We start from the raw sequence: 19,889 nt of genomic DNA, 5'->3' as shown, positions 1-19,889 counted from the left end.
GGAGACATTAGACCAACACATGCCTAAATAAAACATGACTCGCGAAAAAAGAAGAGATTTTGATAAGTGCATCGGGCGGACTACAGAGACAGCTATTGATTTTACACTGTCCTTGATGGGAAGCCAAAAAATGGTTTCAGTTTAATTCTGCTGCTTCAGCAAAGACATGGTGGAAACATGAACAGGGTGAGATGGAGATCTACCCCTCCGAGGCATTCACACAAGCAGAAATCTGTCCGGACTCCTTAGATGTAAAGTGGATTTACTTATTAAATAACACTGCAGTCAAAAACACAGCAGAGTCTCATTTCCCAGGTGATCACCGGCTCGAAAAGAGACACAACACATACAGTTTGTTTGCATGTGATCTCTGCCTGCATGCTTAGCACATACTCCTCCAGAACATATGGTCCTGTGTATTATTCATGGAGGGTATTCATTGGAAGGATGGGAAGGACATAATTTACATGCATGCAGAATAGCCCAGCTTAAGGTATAATTGAAATTACAATGTCATAAAGCCCAGTGCGATGTTGTATAGTTTAGAGAAAATGTTTGCCATACAACCAGAAACCATAATGGTAATGCACTCAGCTCCCATCATCCTGACAGCCCCTCCTTTGTCATTTCTTCTGGAAGAAGACATCCAGATGTATGCATCATTTTTAGATGTAATGCTTCAGGCATCTTTGAGTCGTGTTGATGATAGAACCACTGCTATTTTTTGATCCGTTTATTTTGTCATTTTACTTTGAATATGTCATGTTATATTGTATGCTTAATTGTAGATGCCAATATCTACTGCGTTTACATTTAGATTACCTATCATACCATGGAAACAATTATCAGCTTATCAGATTAGTGCATTCAACAAACAGATCATCAATAAACTCAAAAAAGGATGCGTCTTTTGTTGAGGATTTGGACTGATTCCATTTTTGAGTTCACTGGATTTACTGCTAACTATAATTGTTATATTTGTTTTTATAGAAAGAAGTGTCTTGTGCAAACCAAAGGTGTGTGTATGTGATCAAATGTATTAAAACAGTTTGGATAATGCCATACGGATTTCGATTACAATGACATAATTATTCCCTTTCAAAGGGAACTCGAGCTGCGCCGATATGAAATCAGTCCAATGGTGTGACGGAACGTCATGTGACATTATCGACCAGGAAACGGCATACTCCCTGCATGCCTGTGAGTGACTTGTTTCAGCCTATCAGAAGCTAGTGTCTGTTTGTTCCAGGAATGCTTTATAGTTTCCTGGTCGAAGACATAACATGAAGTCACGCCATTGGACGGATTCCATTCGTGCTTCATGACGCAATTACGCAGGGGCGTTCCCACAGCGTCCCGACGCAGCGTCTCTTTGCCTCTTCAGGGAACCAGGGTTAGAGTTGCAACCTGAGACGATTTGTTGGGAGAACACACCAACCCACAAAAAGCAGTGCATTAGTTATGATTCAGATTTTTTGTTGTTGTCTTTTTTAGTAAATAATACATTCAGTTTCAAAGATAAATTTGATTCTGATCTGGGTGAAATGAGAACAAATTGTGCATGTATCTGAATCCCCCCTCCAAAGACAATTCCTTTTTAGTTTGAACTCTAGCTGTTTTGAATCAGAAAGAGAAATCAAAAGGATGGGGGAGAGGGAAACATATTAGAAAGACAGAGAGAGAGAGTGAGAAAGGCATCCAGTAGAGGAATGGTATTGATATCCCCCTCCACAGTAAGACGCTGACCTGCTTTTACAGTCTGATGTAATTATCCGTGGCATGTGTCTAAACCATGGAGAACTGAACATTTGCAACACTCCTTCAGATTTCCATGCGAAGCGCAACACCTTCCCTCCCCAGTGTTTGTACTGGCCGAGTTTCGCACCATTTTATAAATGGTAACCAGAGGGCTGAGGAGAAATATAAAACAAGAAATGGCACTATGGACGTCTTCAGAATGGCACACTTTCCTCTGACAATTAGAAAAGCCTGCCTGTATCCTGACGTTTTATGGCATCTCAATAATAATGAGGAGGAGGTTGCAGAGTAAAGACTGACAGGAAGGGAATTGTCTCGGCGGGGATCTGCGTGACTTGAGTGCCGATTAGCCGTCAAGTTTCACACAAACACACCCTGAAAAAACTGAAGCCAAGCTTCATTCCTCCACCAATGGGCTGAGGCATAAGTGTTTTCCAGGATGAATAAAGAAATATTAAAAGTGACTTACAATGCTTTCTTGTTCAGTGTTTATATATATGAAGAATTCAGATGCAAAAGCCTCTAAGTGCCATTTGAAATTTTCTTCTAGAATGATCATTTTTATCAAGCTTGTATATTTAAGTTCAGTGATTTCACCTAAATGGCAATGACAATTACCTATTAATTGTTATTTAAGTGAAATTACTGAACTTAAATATACAAGTTTGATAAAAATCATCATTAAAGAAGAGAATTAAATGACATTTAGAGGCTTTTGCTTCTGAACTCTTTATATATATATATATATATATATACATATATATATATATATATATATATATATATATATATATATATATATAGCCAAGAACCACTTATACATAAAACTTCATCCCTTAAAACCAGGCAAAACTCTTTGTCATTTGGCCAAAATATCACGTGATAATAAATAAAATGCAATGCATGGGCTATTTAAGACTGTCTACGATGGCTATAAATCTTCAGTAAAGACAATATTGTACATATTTAACCCTGCTGTTACCCTCAAATCTGATAACACTTTTTACCATCTGGGGTCAATTTGACCCCAGTAATTTAAAACTCCACAATATGTTTATTTTTTATTTTTTTTACAAAGGTTTGTCTCAGTTAATTTATGTCTTTGTTGACTTCTTAAGTAACGTTTTAAGTTGACATCCACCCACCACCCCCCTCCCCACCCCACCTAACCCCACCTAACCCCTTATATATCCAGAATACCCATTGCACGACTATGGACAAATTTACAAATCAACATAAAATCTTACTGATTTGACCTAAAATTGGAAAAGTATAACTACATCTGGTGTTTTATTTGTTTTATAATATTTCTAAGTATAGATTTATGTAATCTATGACATTTGGAAAAAAAAAATATTTATTTTATCAAGGATAGTAACACGAGTTATGTTTGGGGTCAATCTCACAAAAATTATGTTTTCTCCTCCCCCATGGCACAGGAAACATCAAATTTCTCACAAAAATGATGTGTTCCCCTCCCAAATACACAGGAAATAATTATTAGTTATCTTGAGAATTATGTCACATGTCATGTGAACTACTAGTAGTTCTCGCAATACTACTGATATGGTTATGTTTGGTTAGAGCCCTAAAACAGAGGGACGTTTTTTGAAAATGATATTGAATATGTAAAAAATACAATGAACATTATAAATTCAAATTATAACATGTTATGATGACCTCAATATAACAACTAAAACAAATGTGTGTGAAATTTTAATAGTTTTTCTGTTTTATTATACATCTAAAAGAGCCTGGGGTCAAATTGACCCCAAGGAACACCGATGTTACAAAATTTGTACAGGACTTTGAAAAAGAAATAGCAGGTTAATTTTATGTTTACAGACTTGTCCCCATTAAATTAGGAAAAGTCATTAAATTTGAAGCAATAAAATAAAATAAAATAAAATTATGTTTTTACAGACGTTAAACATTGAATGGGGTCAAATTGACCCCAAGGGTAATAGGGGGGTTAAAAAAAAAACAGTAATTTATTTTCCTCTTGCATTGCAAACAAGTGGAGAAAGTCCAAAATGTATGCAGTACTTCATTCAAGATTGAGGCAATGTGGAGTTATGAGGTTTGACTGACAGTTTGAGGATCCAATGGAGTTGCGAGGTTTAGTCATAAGCTCCTAAAGAAGATTGTGTCATTCTCCTGGCTGACACTCACAAAACCCTGTGCACTTCCAGCAATAGCAGACTGTTCATTTAAGTGTGGACAGAGAGAGAGGTTTTGCGCTTTTGTTTGGCCAGAAAGGTTCAAGTAATTGCCCGCTTCCTTTCCCGTAGCTCTCTTTAGATTACAGTCTGCATTCATGTGACTGACGGAGGATCTGTCATCTACGCCCCACACCTAAATAAGCTCCCAGCTAGAGGTCCATTAAACTTTTTTATATACGTTAAAACTAATATATGTTAGTTGATGAAAACCTTAATGTGATTAACTTACTGGCTCCGATGCCATTCTAACGACGGACAAAACATGTCTGACATTCACTGATCAAAAACCTTTTTGAGTAAAAATTTGGGTCCCACTTTATATTAAGTGGCTTTAAGTACTATACACTTACATTGAAATTAATAATTTAAATGACACTTATTGTGTACATATGTTTTTACATTGTCCTTATATTTTGAAAATACCTGCATCCAGTTAAAGCTGTAAATAATTTATGTAATTACATATGTAATTACACTGTTGCCTCTTCCCTTACACCTTAACCTACCCTTAAACCTACCCATACCGCCACACCTGACCCTAACCTTACCTGCATCACACCTCAATAGCAGCAAAAGTGTTTTACAATACAACCTGAACACAATAAGTACATTTGACTTATTTTTAGATGCAAATGCATAAAGCCACTTTATATAAAGTGCGACCAAAATGCAAATGCAAGAGTTTGACCATATATTAAGCCACAGTATCAACTCTGACAACAAGGGTGACTTCATATTAGCAAAAATGACAAAATCATAAACAGCAGCTTAAATAAAGTCAGCAAATAGTTGGGAAATAGTTAAGGGATGATTCTTAGTCTAATGTGTGTTTTAAGAAGATTCCTTATATGCTGGACAAAATGAAAATTGCTCCCTGATATTGAAAGGCATTGAAATTATGATTTAACAAGTGCATTTACAACACTATGTTCTCAAAAAGGTAAAAGAAAAAAAATGCAGGTTGCAGAATAACCTTCCGAGCCATGGATCCATCCCAAAAATCCAGTGCTTTCTATAAATACCAGTCTCTCTCACAGTTGAGAAGAAACAGGTAATCAATAACGCAAGTAGTTATTGAACATCAGTCAGTCTCCTGGGAGATGTAGAGATAGAGACTCTGGTTAGTTAGAGAAAGAGAAAGAGAGAAGAAGAAAGCATGCATTGATAACAAACAACCCTTATGGCAGCCTTAAGGTACAGTACACCAGCCTGTTCTTTGCTCTCTACCCTGCAGAGTAACAAGAGATCAGGGAGAGGTTATTCAGAGAGGACTGAATGCCTCAGATCTGCAAAAAAAACAAACAACTACTTAAGGATCTCTGATGTATTGAATTATCGGGAGGGAGAGAAAAATGTGTGGATTAGAAAACCACATTGTGCTCAAACGTAAATCTTTGATAAACACAAAGCCTTTCCAAACGGTCCATTAAACTACACTGCATGGCCAAAAGTATGTGGACATCCTCTTAAATTAACTGGTAATGCAGCTAAATTCCAGCACAGACAATTCTTAATGCTATGGCAGTGACGTTTTAAAAGGACTGCATGATTTTAGCTATGTGGCAACAAAACAACCCGGTCTCATCCCAAATCGTCATATAACTGACGTTTTGGGACGTCTTTTGACCATACGTCAATATTCGCCTTTTTAGGTCCCCCTTAAACGTCGGTAGATGAGGTTATGGGATCCTAACTCTACCCCATACCTAAACTTAACCCTAAACCTAACCCGTCACCTAACTGACGTTAAAGGTAAAGCGTCAGTTGTATGACGGCCCGGGATCGCCATCTACCGACGTTTAAGGGGGCCCTAAAAAGGCGGATATTGACGTATGGTCAAAATACGTCCCAAAACGTCAGCTATATGACTTTTTGGGATGAGACTGTGTTATACAAAACAAGGTCCATACTTTAATGATTTCTGAGTTGTGCTTATGTGAACTTAAATGGCCAGAACAAATCCCAGAACACATTTAGGATGGACTGGACCGTCAAAGGAAATCCAAGTCCGCTATATATACAGTGTATATATATATATATATATATATATATATATATATATATATATATATATATATATACAATCTAGATCAAACAACATTGTTAATACACAGCGCTATGAGATCCAGTAAAGAAAGCATTTCAATTTGCCACAGAAGTACTGGCATTGCTGAGAGATCTAGTGAGATGCATTCACATTTCTCAGTTACTAACCAAATCTCTATATTAGATCAAATAGTGCTGACGTGGAAACAAGGAGAAATACTATATCATGAATGAACTAGTTATAGACTTTATGTCCATAAATCAGCAACATTCACCATAAACGTAATGTATTGTATTGAACATGCTTTCAATTAAGCCACATCTTTTTCCAGGACTTCAACTCAAATATTATCATATTTAAATGTAATTTTTAATGTGATGACTAAAACATTTGTTCATCCTTTAAAATTAACCACATTTACAAAACACCCTAGAAACCACCTAGCAACACCCTAGCAACTACCCAGAACACCCTAACAACTGTCTAGCAACACCCTAGCAACCACCCAGAACACCGTAGCAACCACCCATAACACCCTAGCAACCGGGTGGTGAGTTTTGCCACTGCAAGCACCACATCACATTTTCTTCTGGAAATGTACATTCTAGTTTAATTAATAAGTTTCAAAATGTAGGAAAACACATTTAATTAAATATAAAAGACATTAAATTACTATTGTAACAGTAGGTAGCTGCCATTTCCACTCCCAAATATTTAATAATATATATATATATATATATATATATATATATATATATATATATATATATATATATATATATATATATAAATATTTAATAATAAATGTTTTGAATTTGAATTATTATTTCAACATTACGAATAAAATTGCTACCCAAAAATGTTAATCTGGAGCCTTGCAAAACTTAAAAAAAAAAAATACAATTATATTAATAAAATTATTATATTAATAATAAAATAAACCTGTGTTTGTAACTACTGCAATATGACATTTATTTATTTATTACATTTTTTTTTATGTTGCTAAGAAGAGTCAAGTATAGTTCCATCATTGTTCAAAGTAAAAACGATAATACTTTATGATATTAGTTTTAATTAAAAAAATAAAAAAAAAATTCTTTCTTTTTGCTGTTACGAAAACGAACCGAACCGTACAGGGTCACCACTGTATCATATAGAACCGCAAATTTTTAGAACCATTACACCCCTAATATATAAATATATATATATATATATATATATATATGTATATATATATATATATATATATATATGAAGAGTTCAGATGCAAAAGCCTCTAAATGCCATTTGAAATTTTCTTCTTTAAGGATGATTTTTTATCAAACTTGTATATTTAAGTTTACTAATTTCACTAAAATGGCAATGATAATTACCTATTAATTGTCATTTAAGTGAAATTACTGAACTTAAATATACAAGTTTGATAAAAATCATCATTAAAGAAGAAAATTTCAAATGGCATTTAGAGGCTTTTGCATCTGAACTCTTCATATATATATATATATATATATATATATATCACTAGTGGCTTTAAGCACAGCAACGTGTCAGAACATAAGCACTATCCCACAAAGTCATGTCTAGTATTTTTTAATAAGTTAAACTAACTGAAACAAGACCGAATAAGACCGACTAAGCTCATACACTCTCAGAAAAAAAGGTACGAAAGCTGTCACTGGGGGGGTACCTTTTCAAAAAGGTACACTGTTGTACCTAAAGGGTGCATATTGGTACCTTCATGGTACATATTTGTACAATTATGGTACCAATATGCACCCTTTAGGTACAAAAGTGTACCTTTTTGAAAAGTGTGCATATTCGAATCTGCTTCTAGTGTTTTTGATAACTTGTTTTACTGAGTAATAATCCCATGTTGATATAGCAGTGTTCTGCCGCTCAGTGCTAAAGGAGAACGATAGGGAATGAGAGGCTCTTTGGAGTGATTCATGGGTAACCCTGCTGCCCTACTCAATATAGGCAGGCAGATGACTGAGTGTCCAGTGTTGTTTGCTGGGCCCTGCACAGCACACCGACACGTCTTGTGCCAATCAAATGCTCAGGGTGATAGAAACAGGTCCTGACACAGAGCAGCACTGTTTTTCTTCCTGATCACTTGAATATTGATTTTTGCATGCAGCCTTTGACTTTCCTCCTTCCGGTGGCGTGTCTTCAATGGTGACCGCTTCATATACAAGACTCCTGTTTATCCGAGGAATGTGTCATTTACCTCTACACATCCACATTTGTAAATCATCCTACTCAAACCTACAGTAGCCAGACTGCCAACTACATACGTGCAGACAAACGTTAACAAATAAATGCCAATGAATTCTCTAGGGCCTTATGAAATCACTTATTTTTTTTTTTTTTTTTTTTGAGTGTTCTCGTGTAAACAGGGCCACATTCACACAGAGAGACACAGTACGTATATGTCATTTTTAAATGACAGTCTTTTGGTGTTATAATATCAATATTAAAATCCCTAATTTTACTGTATGACATTCCGCATCATAAATGACATATTTAGGACTGGATTCCAAAATTCCATCCGCGTTTTCTGCATCACAAAATTTATAGAGCTCTACTTTTCCAGCAGTTAAATAATAAAAACAGTAATCCACCCTTAGATAAGCATAACAACTCATACAATCCCACATAGACCAACCTGGCTTTCCGCCTGGTGTTGTGTTGCAATTGGCCGCTCTGACTGTGTTTGATTCTTATTTTTTGGCCATTTTCATTGGTTAATTGCCCATGAAGTTCTGGTCATTCGTTCCCTCTTTATTTTACACTCCCTGAGGCTTCTAGAACATGCCAAGGTCGAACGACACCATCTCGCCTCTCTCCGTCTGCTCACTCCTCACCCTCTGATAATTGCCTGTTTAATTAAGGGCTTAGGAGTGACCCCATGCATGGTGGCAGCAAGGGGACAGAGAGAAGTGGGGTCTATCGATTGCCTCCTCTGGCCAGAAACAACCTTCTTTCAGCACTCTCCATTGACCCTAAGAGAGCGTGTCGAAGAGGCAAACACACTTCTATGCCTCATGACTTCAGTGCAGGACGTCACAGCTCAATAAAGACCTAGGCATGCATAGGTCTGGACGCCAGAAGCAAGGAGGATGTTCATTTATATGCCACTTAAGGGCCTCATTGTTTCGAATCTATAGTCTCAAAATCCCCATGGTAGTCCAATGAGTCTTTATTGTATCACTCTCAATACTTTCAAAGCTGTGTGTAAACAGTCTACAAAAACAACAACAAAAATTAGTGACATTATGGCAACACCTTATCATGAGGTTCAATTTGTTAAAGTTGCGACCTAGAGGACCTAGAGTTGCGACCCTCATTATGTTACTGTGTTAGTGTGGGGCTATTTTGAGCCTTGTTAGTGGTATAAACTACTGTAGCGATTCCATTTTATTTAGTTAATGCCCCCAGTACTAGCATTATACACTAAAAAGTTTTTAGAGATAAAACTCTTTACATTCGATTATCATGAAAACAAATTTCAGAGAACGGTTGACTATGTACCGATGTTTTATTAGACCAAAGGTTCATTTTGCGCGGTATCTTGAAATGACAACAAACAATTTTACAGCATTTATTAATCTAGGATCATGTTAGTTAGTACTACAGTTTGCTTTTAACATTTTGGGAAATGCTAATCTATTATGAAAAAAAAATAACTACAGGAAATAACAATGAATAATATTTTATTTTTAAACTAACATAGATTAACAATCGCTGAAAAAAAATGTTCACGATACAAAATGCATAAATAAAATGAATAAAAGCTTATTATAAAGTGTTAACAACATTTTTTTAATTGGTTCTCTTCTTGTGTGAAAACAAATAGTTTGCTTCAGCTATGTTTGGACTAATGGAACTGTATTAAACCTAGTGCAAATGCAATTTATATATTAATTCAATACATATTTTAAGTCAGCAAAGCCCCACTATAACCGCATGTATGTACACAATAAGTCCACTGTATCAAATTATTAATTTCAATGTAAGTACATAGTACTTAAAGCCACTTAATATAAAGTGGGACCAGACAAACACATAAAATAACATGGATTAGAAAGTATCATACGCAATCATCAACAGATCAAAGGTCAATGTAATTTCTATAATTTCTGTAGAGTGAACCTAAAACTAGCATCTGTCTCTACATATTAAGTATTCTAGCATATTCTTAAAAAAAATACACACTACCATCCTTTAAATTCAAACCTAACCTTCTGTCATTAGAAGAATGTCACATTTAGGTCTACATCCTGGTAGAATAAAAACGTCCCCGTCCTGATCCAATAAGAATTTCTGAAAACCTGTTACAGTACTTAATGGGTGTGAAAAGAAAATTGTGTGAAAGCGGAGGCTAAGAGGCCCATAAAACCATTTTCATAAATGAACAGTACTCCGGTGCTCCCCAGACAAGGTTTGCGATGGACTGCAACGTTTTTATCCCCTCTATTTGGTCCTAGCTCTGTGCGCATTATGTGCTCAATAATTGAATCAAGCTGTAATTTGGTTATGTTCCATTGAACAAGTGCTGAGATGTTTCATGACTGTGGTTCTCCAAGCTTCCTCTTTCATAAAACACCTACCCACTGCCAACAGCACCACAACAAGCGTTCGCGCTGCTTAGCGGAGCATACAATAATCAGGATTCTTTGGTTTTCTCAGAGATGGCAGGAAAAAAAAAATGTTAGGGCACTCACCACTGAGAGGATCCTTCTGTGCCGGTTATCTCCAGAACATCGTAGTCTTCTTCCAATTGAAAATCGGAGAAGACCAGGGCAATGGTGTCACCTGGTTCGGCTAGCACTGTCCAGGTGCAGTCTGCGTTGTTGTTGTAATCCTGGGGGTAATTTGGACTGGTGATGACACCGCTTTGACCCCGCAGTGTGCCACCACAGCCATCGTCCGCTGTGAAGAGATGACACAAATTTAGACAAGTTTAACTTGGATAAAATCGATTTCCTTGATCTTCTGTTAGAGAAAAATGGCTGGAAATAGGAAAACGATACGATGCCGCGACACAATGGGGTCTTGAGGTTTCGGGCAACACTCGCAGGCCAGTGATGCAACACATTGTAACATGGGGGTAATTAACTGAGATCTATGTAAAATTTTGTTAATTATTTCTAGTCAAATCCAGTTCTACTCCTTAAAAGTGTGTTAAGGAGACGATTATATAATAAATAGGCACTTAAAGGCTGCTGTGGTAATTGAGCCCCATGGCTCTCCTAACCGTGAATCAAATGCAATCTCTCTATTTTTTTGCTCTCTTGATGCTCAGTCTTTCTTCCTGACAGCGAGTCCGTGAGGTGAGGAAAAAAAAGAGCCGAGCCAACTGAGGGTGAAGGCAAAGCAACAGACCCACTGTCTTCCCTTCCTCATTTTTTTATTTTTTTTAATGCACATCTCCCTTGATAAAAGTAAGAAATCAAAACTTCTTGACATGGAGAAAAGTTGAGACTGGATACCTGACATCCTTTTAAAAAAGTATATTCTTAACACCACCTAAAGAGGCATTGTTTCTTTCGCAAAATGCAGCAAATGAAAAAAAAAAAAAAAAAAAAAAAAAAACAGGCAGTATCTTGAAGCTGTTTTGTAGCTGGAAAAACTCTTCAAAGATTCCAATCATATATATGATTTAGAAATCATATATAATCTGAGATGGTTTAGCTGCAGTGTCAAGGTTTGGTCATCTCCAGAGACCTTAGTCAGGGTAGTGCCATTGTTTGACATGAATGAAGACAAGGCTGTAAAGGATAGAAGTGTGTTCAATGGCTGAAACATCTTCCCAAAAACCTTTTTGAAACACATATTTGAAAGTTGTAAGTTTTGAAAATGACATCTAGAATCTTTAAATAGTGCATGTCATGACATGACTGCTGTCTATCCATCACAGCCTTAACTTCCATCCAAGTAACATTCAGTACGGCATCTATCCTGAAACACATTTATTAAATATGCAATTCTACAAAGGTCCAAATGACCATCATTCTATTTTGCATTGATCAAATGTAATACTTTATTATAAGCATTATATTTGATATCACCAAAACAAGTTGAGTGTAAAGTAAAAAAAAATAATAATAATAATAGTTTTCAGAGTCTTGTCCAAATAATGTCTTGTTCAGCATTTAAGAATTTATTTTATACTATTTTATACTATTTTATTTCTATTTTATACTTAAACTTCCGTATATATTTTTAAATAAGGTTTCTTTTGTACTACAGTTCAAAAAGCAGGCCATTCATCACATGTACGGTAAAAATGTGGCTTGCAAAGACTTTGTACAGCCTCCAGTTTGATAGCTACAGAAGAATTCTGAATTATGGGTGCATGCCAAGTGGATATGTTGCCTTCCAGGCAAGTAAAGGAGCAAAGAGACTCTGTGTGAGTGAGTGAGTGACTCATAATGATAACTAGAAGCCTCTCTGGGGTAAAAGAAGGGTTGAGGGGGAAAGAGAGTGATCGGAGATTTGTTTAGGAGGCGTATGAGTTGGCGTTTGTGTGTGAGTTTGTGGAAGGGAAGACAACGTGAGAGAAAAAGTGAGTCATCACACCTAGCTAGCAAGCAAAATTGTCTCTCACCAACCAAATAAACAAACTCTATGTCAGAGCCAGTGCAGTGTGTGTGTGCCTCACACAGGTGAAGGAGCCTGCTTGTCACTGATGGGTGATGAGTTCTTCTCTGACAGGCCAGCATGGGATTCATTAGTGGTGACTGGCTAATCGCATGATTTCTTTTCTGCGAGTGGAAAACGGCGGGAGGACCCGGGCCCTGTCAGTCTTCTGTCGGATCCGTCACTCTTACATTTCCCCGGAGAGACATAGAGCATATGTGAGGAGAAGCCAAGGAGAGCTCTGGAACAGAGGGATGGAGAGGGAAAAAAAAGTGCAATGGAGGGAGGGAGGGTTCGAAGGGAGGACCGGCTATTGGTATTCCAGCAGAGAGTTTCCTTCACACTTCAGTAGAACACGCCGATCACTGGCCTCAGCTCTGCCTCTCAGTCTGGTCGTTTGATCTTGTTGAGACTTTGTGACTTCATGTCTAAACTGCTAATGTTTATAAAATGCTTTGTAAAAATGATTTAGAATTTGCAAAAATCTAAAAGCGTTACTAAAAATCGGATTTTTGCTTTGTGGGCTTTCAAAAAAAGTGAATGAATAGTGTTACAGTGCAATAAATGATAATAAATGTTTCTTGAACACCAAACTAGTATATAAAATGATTTCTGAAGGATCATGTGACGATGATGACTGGAGTAATATGCTGAAAATTCAGCTTTGCATCACAGGAATAAATTACATAAAATATATTGAAATGTAAAATGGTAATCTTATTTACAATAGGAGTGTTTTACTGCCTTCTTTAAAAAACAACTTTAAAAACTTTGACCGACCTCAAAACTCCTACGGTGGCCAATGTAGTCCAAGATTAGCATGGCTTCCAGTTCGACCTCGTCCATAATTGTTAACTCAAACGTAAACGCCAAAGGCGAAGCTTAAATTAACGGGTATGTCCCTTTTTGGCTAATGTACTTTCAAGATGGAGGGGCAACATGGGGACCGACATTAGAACCCCTTACCCATATGTATTTTCAATGGCATATTATACACTCACGAGAATACAATTTATTACTTGAACGAAGTAAATATACATTAATGAGCACATATATATTTTTTTTTTAATAACTAAGTGTTTTTAGCTAAGAATAAACTAAGAGTTACACAGTGTAGCTTTAAGCATATAGTAGTTTTCCATTAAATTTTAAAAAAAGAGAAAAAGTTAATGTCTACAAGAGAGTTTCTAATGGGAGTAACAGTAAATTGGTATTTATTTTTTTTCTCTCTTCTGCCTGTCGTAATCAGTTTTATTACTTCTTTTGGAAAGTCATGGGAACAGCATCATTGTTTATTATTATTATTATTATTATTTATTTATTTACTTTCTATTTTTTTATTTTACTTTTTCTATTTTAGCAATTGGAAACATAAAAATCATATTTGCTGTCAATCTATCGTTCATCCCTGTAGAAGTATACGCAACTATGATGAAGCATATCAACCTATTGGTATTATCACAGCAAAACAAATATAATGCAATGGTAAGTACAATGTACAATAATCTAGAGTATGGGGCAATCCTTCATTGTCATGGTATTAAAAAAAACATGCTATGAATCAAAGCACCCCCATTTCCTGACAGCTACTATAAGTAACAGAATTTTAGTTTAAAACTACCGCTTTTATTAATTAAGCTCAAGCAGACCTCTGAACTGCCCAAGGAAGTCTCTTTAATGTCAATATGACTTGTTAAATTGGCTTGGATAAACAGATGATGTGTGATGCATAAAGATCTAAACCCCAACAAAACATGGCCTGCTTGTGTTTCATCTCTTCATACTGCCTTCCTCGGGCTCTGCAGCTGCCATGGTAACACACCAGCGAGTGGTGTGGAGCGGCACCCTGAGACCCGAGAGCCAGCGCTGATACAAAACAACAATAGGCAAAAGAAAGGGATTTTGGAGGAAGAACATATCAAACCAGTCCCTCCGACTTCAACTTTTTCGCTTTTCTCTTATCTTCCTTTTGGAAAAATCATCCTGTTCAGTGTGCCATAGAAGAGGGTGGCATGCCAGCAGGCCACCATTTTGACGTTTTGAATGCAAAATACTGAACGTGTTCGCACATTGCGAGTGGAAGAGGGGGTTGAGAAGGATGTGAGGATATGGACCATGCTGAGAGGCTTAGAGGCCAGAGATCTGAATGTGGGTATTCATTTGGGAGGGTATAATGCATATAAATGTAGTCATCTAAGCTTATTAGATCAAATATTTATAATAATGCTCTATTGCAAATGGCAAATAAGGCAGACTGGAGTCTGAGTGTTGTGTTTAAAAGAGGAGGCCTGGAAGATGAGCGCTAATGGGGACAAAGAAGCCTTTCTGGCACTGTGTGACTCCTTTAAGGAAAATGACCCAACCTCCTGCCACCTTCTGGCCACCCATAATCAGAGCCTGAGAGGAGGCTGTCTGCTGCCGACTACAAAGGCCGTTGATTTGCTTTTTTTTTTTTTTTTTTTTTTTTTTTTAGATAGTACAGAGCAGAAATTCGTTTGGCAGCAGTTGCATGGTTAATTAATCTAAAAACCATTCAAATAGGAGAGAGATAAAAGCTAAAAGATGATAGAGGATACAAAGCAGATATGATTTCCAAGCCAACTGAACATGTAGTGCCAGATTTACTAAACAGGGCAAATTAGCGCAATTCCCAAAAAAAAAAAAAAAAAAAAAAAAAATCCAGTTCTGTGCGTGATCTACTGACGACGCAGAAATTACATAACACAGACGCAGCCGAATCATTTCTATAATGACCCACGCAATCTACCAAGAGCAGCGCAAATTAACGTCTGGTTTAAGACATGCTTTTTTTTGGGCGGTAAATAATGGCGCAGATACCAGTAAATTGACAAACGCAAACCTTAGTAAATCACCTTGCATGATTAATTTAAATATTCTTGACCCATTCATTTAGCTTCTGAAAGGGAAACTCCTACAAATGCATATGCAATAAGGTCAGCCGCAAAAATAACTCCTTCCATGCATTTTCAGCGCTAATTTTTCACTGCGTTGTAAATCCTGACAGTAGTTTAACGGCAAAAGAGGTTTTGTGCTGGCGCAAGCAGATAGTAAATCTGTTCCATTGAATGTAGGGCCACATTAAAATGATGATAAAAATAGGAAAGTCATAGCATAAGTATGAATTTGCAATATTTTAATAATAAAGGAAAAATCATGAGAATAATGTTTTAGAATTAAAAGACTAAAGTTTGTGGTTACTGTGTCATCTAAAGTTATACAATTTTAGAGATTACTTTTTCTTAATATTTAATGTGGCTCTAAAATATTGTGAATATATATATATATATATATATATATATATATATATGTAAAAAAAAAAAACAAACAAAAAAAAAAAACCTTAAAGCAGCATAATAACCCTTTAGAAAAAGAATATAAAACAACAAATAAAACATAATAAATGGTAATAAATAGATACAATATTAACACCCAGAAGAAATAAAACAATACAGTAAAATAAAATCCATTACCACATTGTATCTTTCTTAAAAAAAAAAAAGAATGTAAATAAAGAATAATAACTAGAAATTTGCATAAATATTTGATTGTTAAAATTCAGAGGACGCATTGGCAAGAAGGGGTCTCTTTCTGGCATTGCGTGCCTGAGCATGTGTGTCTTTACGTGGGCTTCCTGTCCCCCAGCCCGGGCACAGATGGCCCTGGTTCATACTGGCCTGCGAGAACACACTCTATCTGGAGACCGCAGCTACTGTTCATTGCCCTCGCATATGCACTAATACATTATACATGCTATTATCTGTGGAGTACTTTGTCATTGTTTTATTAACTGCAAGACCTGTGTATGTTTTTATGAGACTGTCATGAATATGTGAATATGCCTCTCATAAAATAAACGCATGCATATACAGAGTTCACTTATGCATATGTATGGGCCTGTGCTTTGCATTAAAATGACTGAACTTAAGATGTCAATGGGGGCTCGCATCATGTTAATATTTGGCCTCGAACTGTCAGCGTGTTTTGAGAGTATCATGACGGAGAGCATTTGGATATCCCTGCCCCTCAGGCAACGGCTAACACGCGATCACGTGACCCCGCTGTCTTACACAACATGCCTGTGTGGCTTTCACAGGTCGGCAGGTATCACCTAGGGGGTGTCTACTGTGTCTCGTCCAGGAAAAATAGAACTGTGCAGCCAACCTGCCACTAAATGCTGGGATATCTGTCAGCCCTGAAAAAGACACTTGATAGCCTTTTCTTGAGACTCTCTTGAGGAGGTTCAGTCCCACCCCGGACTCACCTCGGCAGTACGGCAGGGGGAAGTCCCAGGCAGCGGTGCCGGAGGAGGTGGCCAGGCATGAGAGCACAGTGTGGCCCTCCAGCACGTAACCCAGGTTGCAGCTGTAGCGGATCTTGTCCCCGATGTTGAAAGTAGAGCCATGCTGCATGCCGTTGAGCAGCTGGCCTGGATTTCCACAGGTGTAGCTTGGAAGGGCTAGAGTGGGAGAATGAAACAAAGGAAATGTTTTAAACTGTTTTTCATATTATTTAATATGTGACAGAGAAATCCAATAAGATTTTTTTTTTCATGTTAAAAAGTTACTATTAAAACAATTATATTATCTAAACTTCATGTCCTTCATCAGAAAAAAATAAAATAAAATAATAAATAAATATATATTATTTATATATAAGCAAATAACAATAAAATTCAGCTTTTCCCACATAAAAATAAATTGCATTTTAAAATGTATTGCAATACTAAACAGTCATTCTAAATATGTAGTAATTTAATAAATGATGTGTAAACAATATTACTGTTTTACTGTATTTTGATTTTGAAACATTAAAAAAAATCATTAAAATAATTAAAAAAAATGTTTTAAAATGTAATGTATAAATATCCTGAATTCATATTATTATATTCATATTATTATCTTTTTTTATCTTCCAAAAAGTTTAAAATACAGAATTAGGGTTTCAATTTGCAGTAACACACTCTTAGAAATAAAGGGTTCATTGGGGTTCTATATATGAAGCATAGGGTTATTTACTCAACTCCAAAGAACCTTTTATGCTAAAAAAGGTTCTATTATGACAAGAAAGTACCCTTTTGGCACAAATGTTCTTTATAGGCTATTATTCATTCATATATTACATTAATCTGCAACATTTAAATTAGTGTTTATTAAACTGTTGTAGTAACTTAATATCACATTTTAATCATGCTGATTTTGGAGGAGAAAAACTGGAATGGCACTCTTCGTGTGATATTGATTAAGTACATAAAATTATATAAATATATACATTTTCTAACCCCCATTTCTTGAATTTTGTGATCATTCACATGCATTCATAAATACGTTTTAGGGTTTTGATGTTTGTCATTAATATGAAATATTTAATCCGGAAAGGACAAAACAAATGATAATCAATGAACCCAAAAAATTCCATATAGAACCCGTTTCCTGGTTACAAAGAACCCTAAAGTGTTCTTATTATTGAACCCTTAAAATGGGGTTCTGTATAGAACCTTTTCTTCCAAGAGTGCAGCATGAAGTTATATTTCTATAATACCATAACACTGGAAAATGATGGTGTGTGCAAAGCATTACTGGATTGTTTAAACTAATCAACGCATTTACATTAATACAACCCATCACAAACCATTGACCATTCTGACAAAACCTCATTTGTCAAGCTTCAAAATATTTATATTACATCAATACAAGACATATTGAGATCAGTCTCAGGCAAGTCAGTTCTCTAAGAGGCCATTTTGGAGGAAAACCCAAATCTTTCATACAAAACCTTTTATCTAAAATCTATTATACCACCAGACTGCCTAATTTAAATCCAATCTGTTTCGTCGATTGAATCTCTTTGGAAAATTTGGACTAAACCGCTCAATTGATATGGAAAAAGTTGTACAATCTCTTTATGAACTTTTTTGAGTAGTTGTGTAGCTGTCAATGGAGGGATAGAAAGCTCTAAGATTTCATTACAAATATCTTCATGTGTCTCTCAAAGATGAACGGAAGTCTTACGGGTTTGGAACGACAATGACGGCGAATAAATGATGACAGAATTTTCAGTTTTGCGTGAACTATCCCTTTAAGTCTATTCACTGTAAATGATCTGTTTTGACCAAGACAGCTATGCTAATGCAATTTAGTTTGTGGGTATACAAGCGTATACACAAAGTGTTGGGCAATGGAGCGCCCATACTGTAAGATAATCTATCCTAATGTCAATGACCTGTTAGCAAGGAGAGTGCACTGCAGTGGGGAAATCTGTCTCAGTAGTGCATTGAAACAGTGGCAGCGAGTGAGATAGGTGGGCTGACTTCTGATTACATCAGCACTGATTAGGAGAGTAGTTTCATCGCTGCACATGCCAGAGCATGTGAGAGCAAGACATTTGTTGCCCACACATACACATATTTATCAGCATACATATTAATGGACAGTAAAGCAGGTGAGAGAAATATACACTTAAGATTATGTGATATTAACCAGAATAGAGTCCTCCCTTAAACATTAAATAACTTGCCTGGCATGAGCTAAAATGCTAACTAGATTCACCCGTCGCTGGTCTACCAGAACTGTTTAAATGGAAAAAAAAAAAAAAAAAACTCCAATGACTCATTAGATTTTATGTATACATAAATTCATAACAATTCTCTTTCTTAAAGTTCCGCAATGCTAGTAGGGACTTCTTTTTAAGTATTCTGCACAGATCCTGGATGATCCCTCATACAGACTGTTCTCCCCATGGTCCCACTGCATTTGTCATCTTCAGTCTATAACTCACAGGACTGACTGTGCCACCCTTGCAGTTTGACTGCTTTAACCATTTTAAGGGTCGCTATATCCTGCCCGAGTGCTGAAACAGCAAGAGATGGTTCTCGTGTTACGTCTGCATCTATGACCCTCACTCCATTTCTCTTCTCTTTGTCTACATTTCCTCTGAACCAGAGATAAAGACAGATAGAGATACAAAAAGAGAGTGAAATATTACAGCAAATGCTGTTCACGTAACTTGGTGAGGATTGAAATTCAATTCAAATTTTTCCAACACTTTTTTTTCTTCTCCCATCTCTAATAAATGACATAATTTAAAGACAAAATCTGGTCCAATTTACAGCTAATTCTAGCCTGAGAAACCATCTGACCGACATGTAAAGCAATGCGTTGCAGATATGTGCTGCTTAGACCGAAAATGAAAGAAGACAAAAA

At 36.3% G+C, this 19,889-nt stretch overlaps 1 protein-coding gene across 5 annotated transcripts in view; it reads right to left on the bottom strand.

Moving 5' to 3' along the window:
• Positions 1-19,889, bottom strand: part of csmd2 (CUB and Sushi multiple domains 2) — a 410,157-nt gene that overhangs the window by 302,149 nt on the left and 88,119 nt on the right. For all 5 annotated transcript variants that reach the window (XR_016147450.1, XR_016147451.1, XR_016147449.1 and 2 more), the window contains exons 4-5: positions 16,952-17,146; positions 10,752-10,959 (exon numbers count right to left, since the gene is read on the bottom strand). Coding sequence is in view for 2 of the 5 variants with exons in the window: in XM_089123227.1 (XP_088979353.1) it covers positions 10,752-10,959; positions 16,952-17,146 (403 nt within the window). In the remaining 3 variants the exon portion in view is untranslated. The remainder of the gene's footprint in view (positions 1-10,751; positions 10,960-16,951; positions 17,147-19,889) is intronic.

The sequence above is a fragment of the Pimephales promelas genome, chromosome 18 (assembly GCF_988280905.1).
Source record: "Pimephales promelas chromosome 18, fPimPro1.hap1.1, whole genome shotgun sequence".
In the NCBI taxonomy this organism is placed as follows: Eukaryota; Metazoa; Chordata; class Actinopteri; order Cypriniformes; family Leuciscidae; genus Pimephales; species Pimephales promelas.
This window is presented reverse-complemented; position numbering and strand designations above follow the sequence as displayed.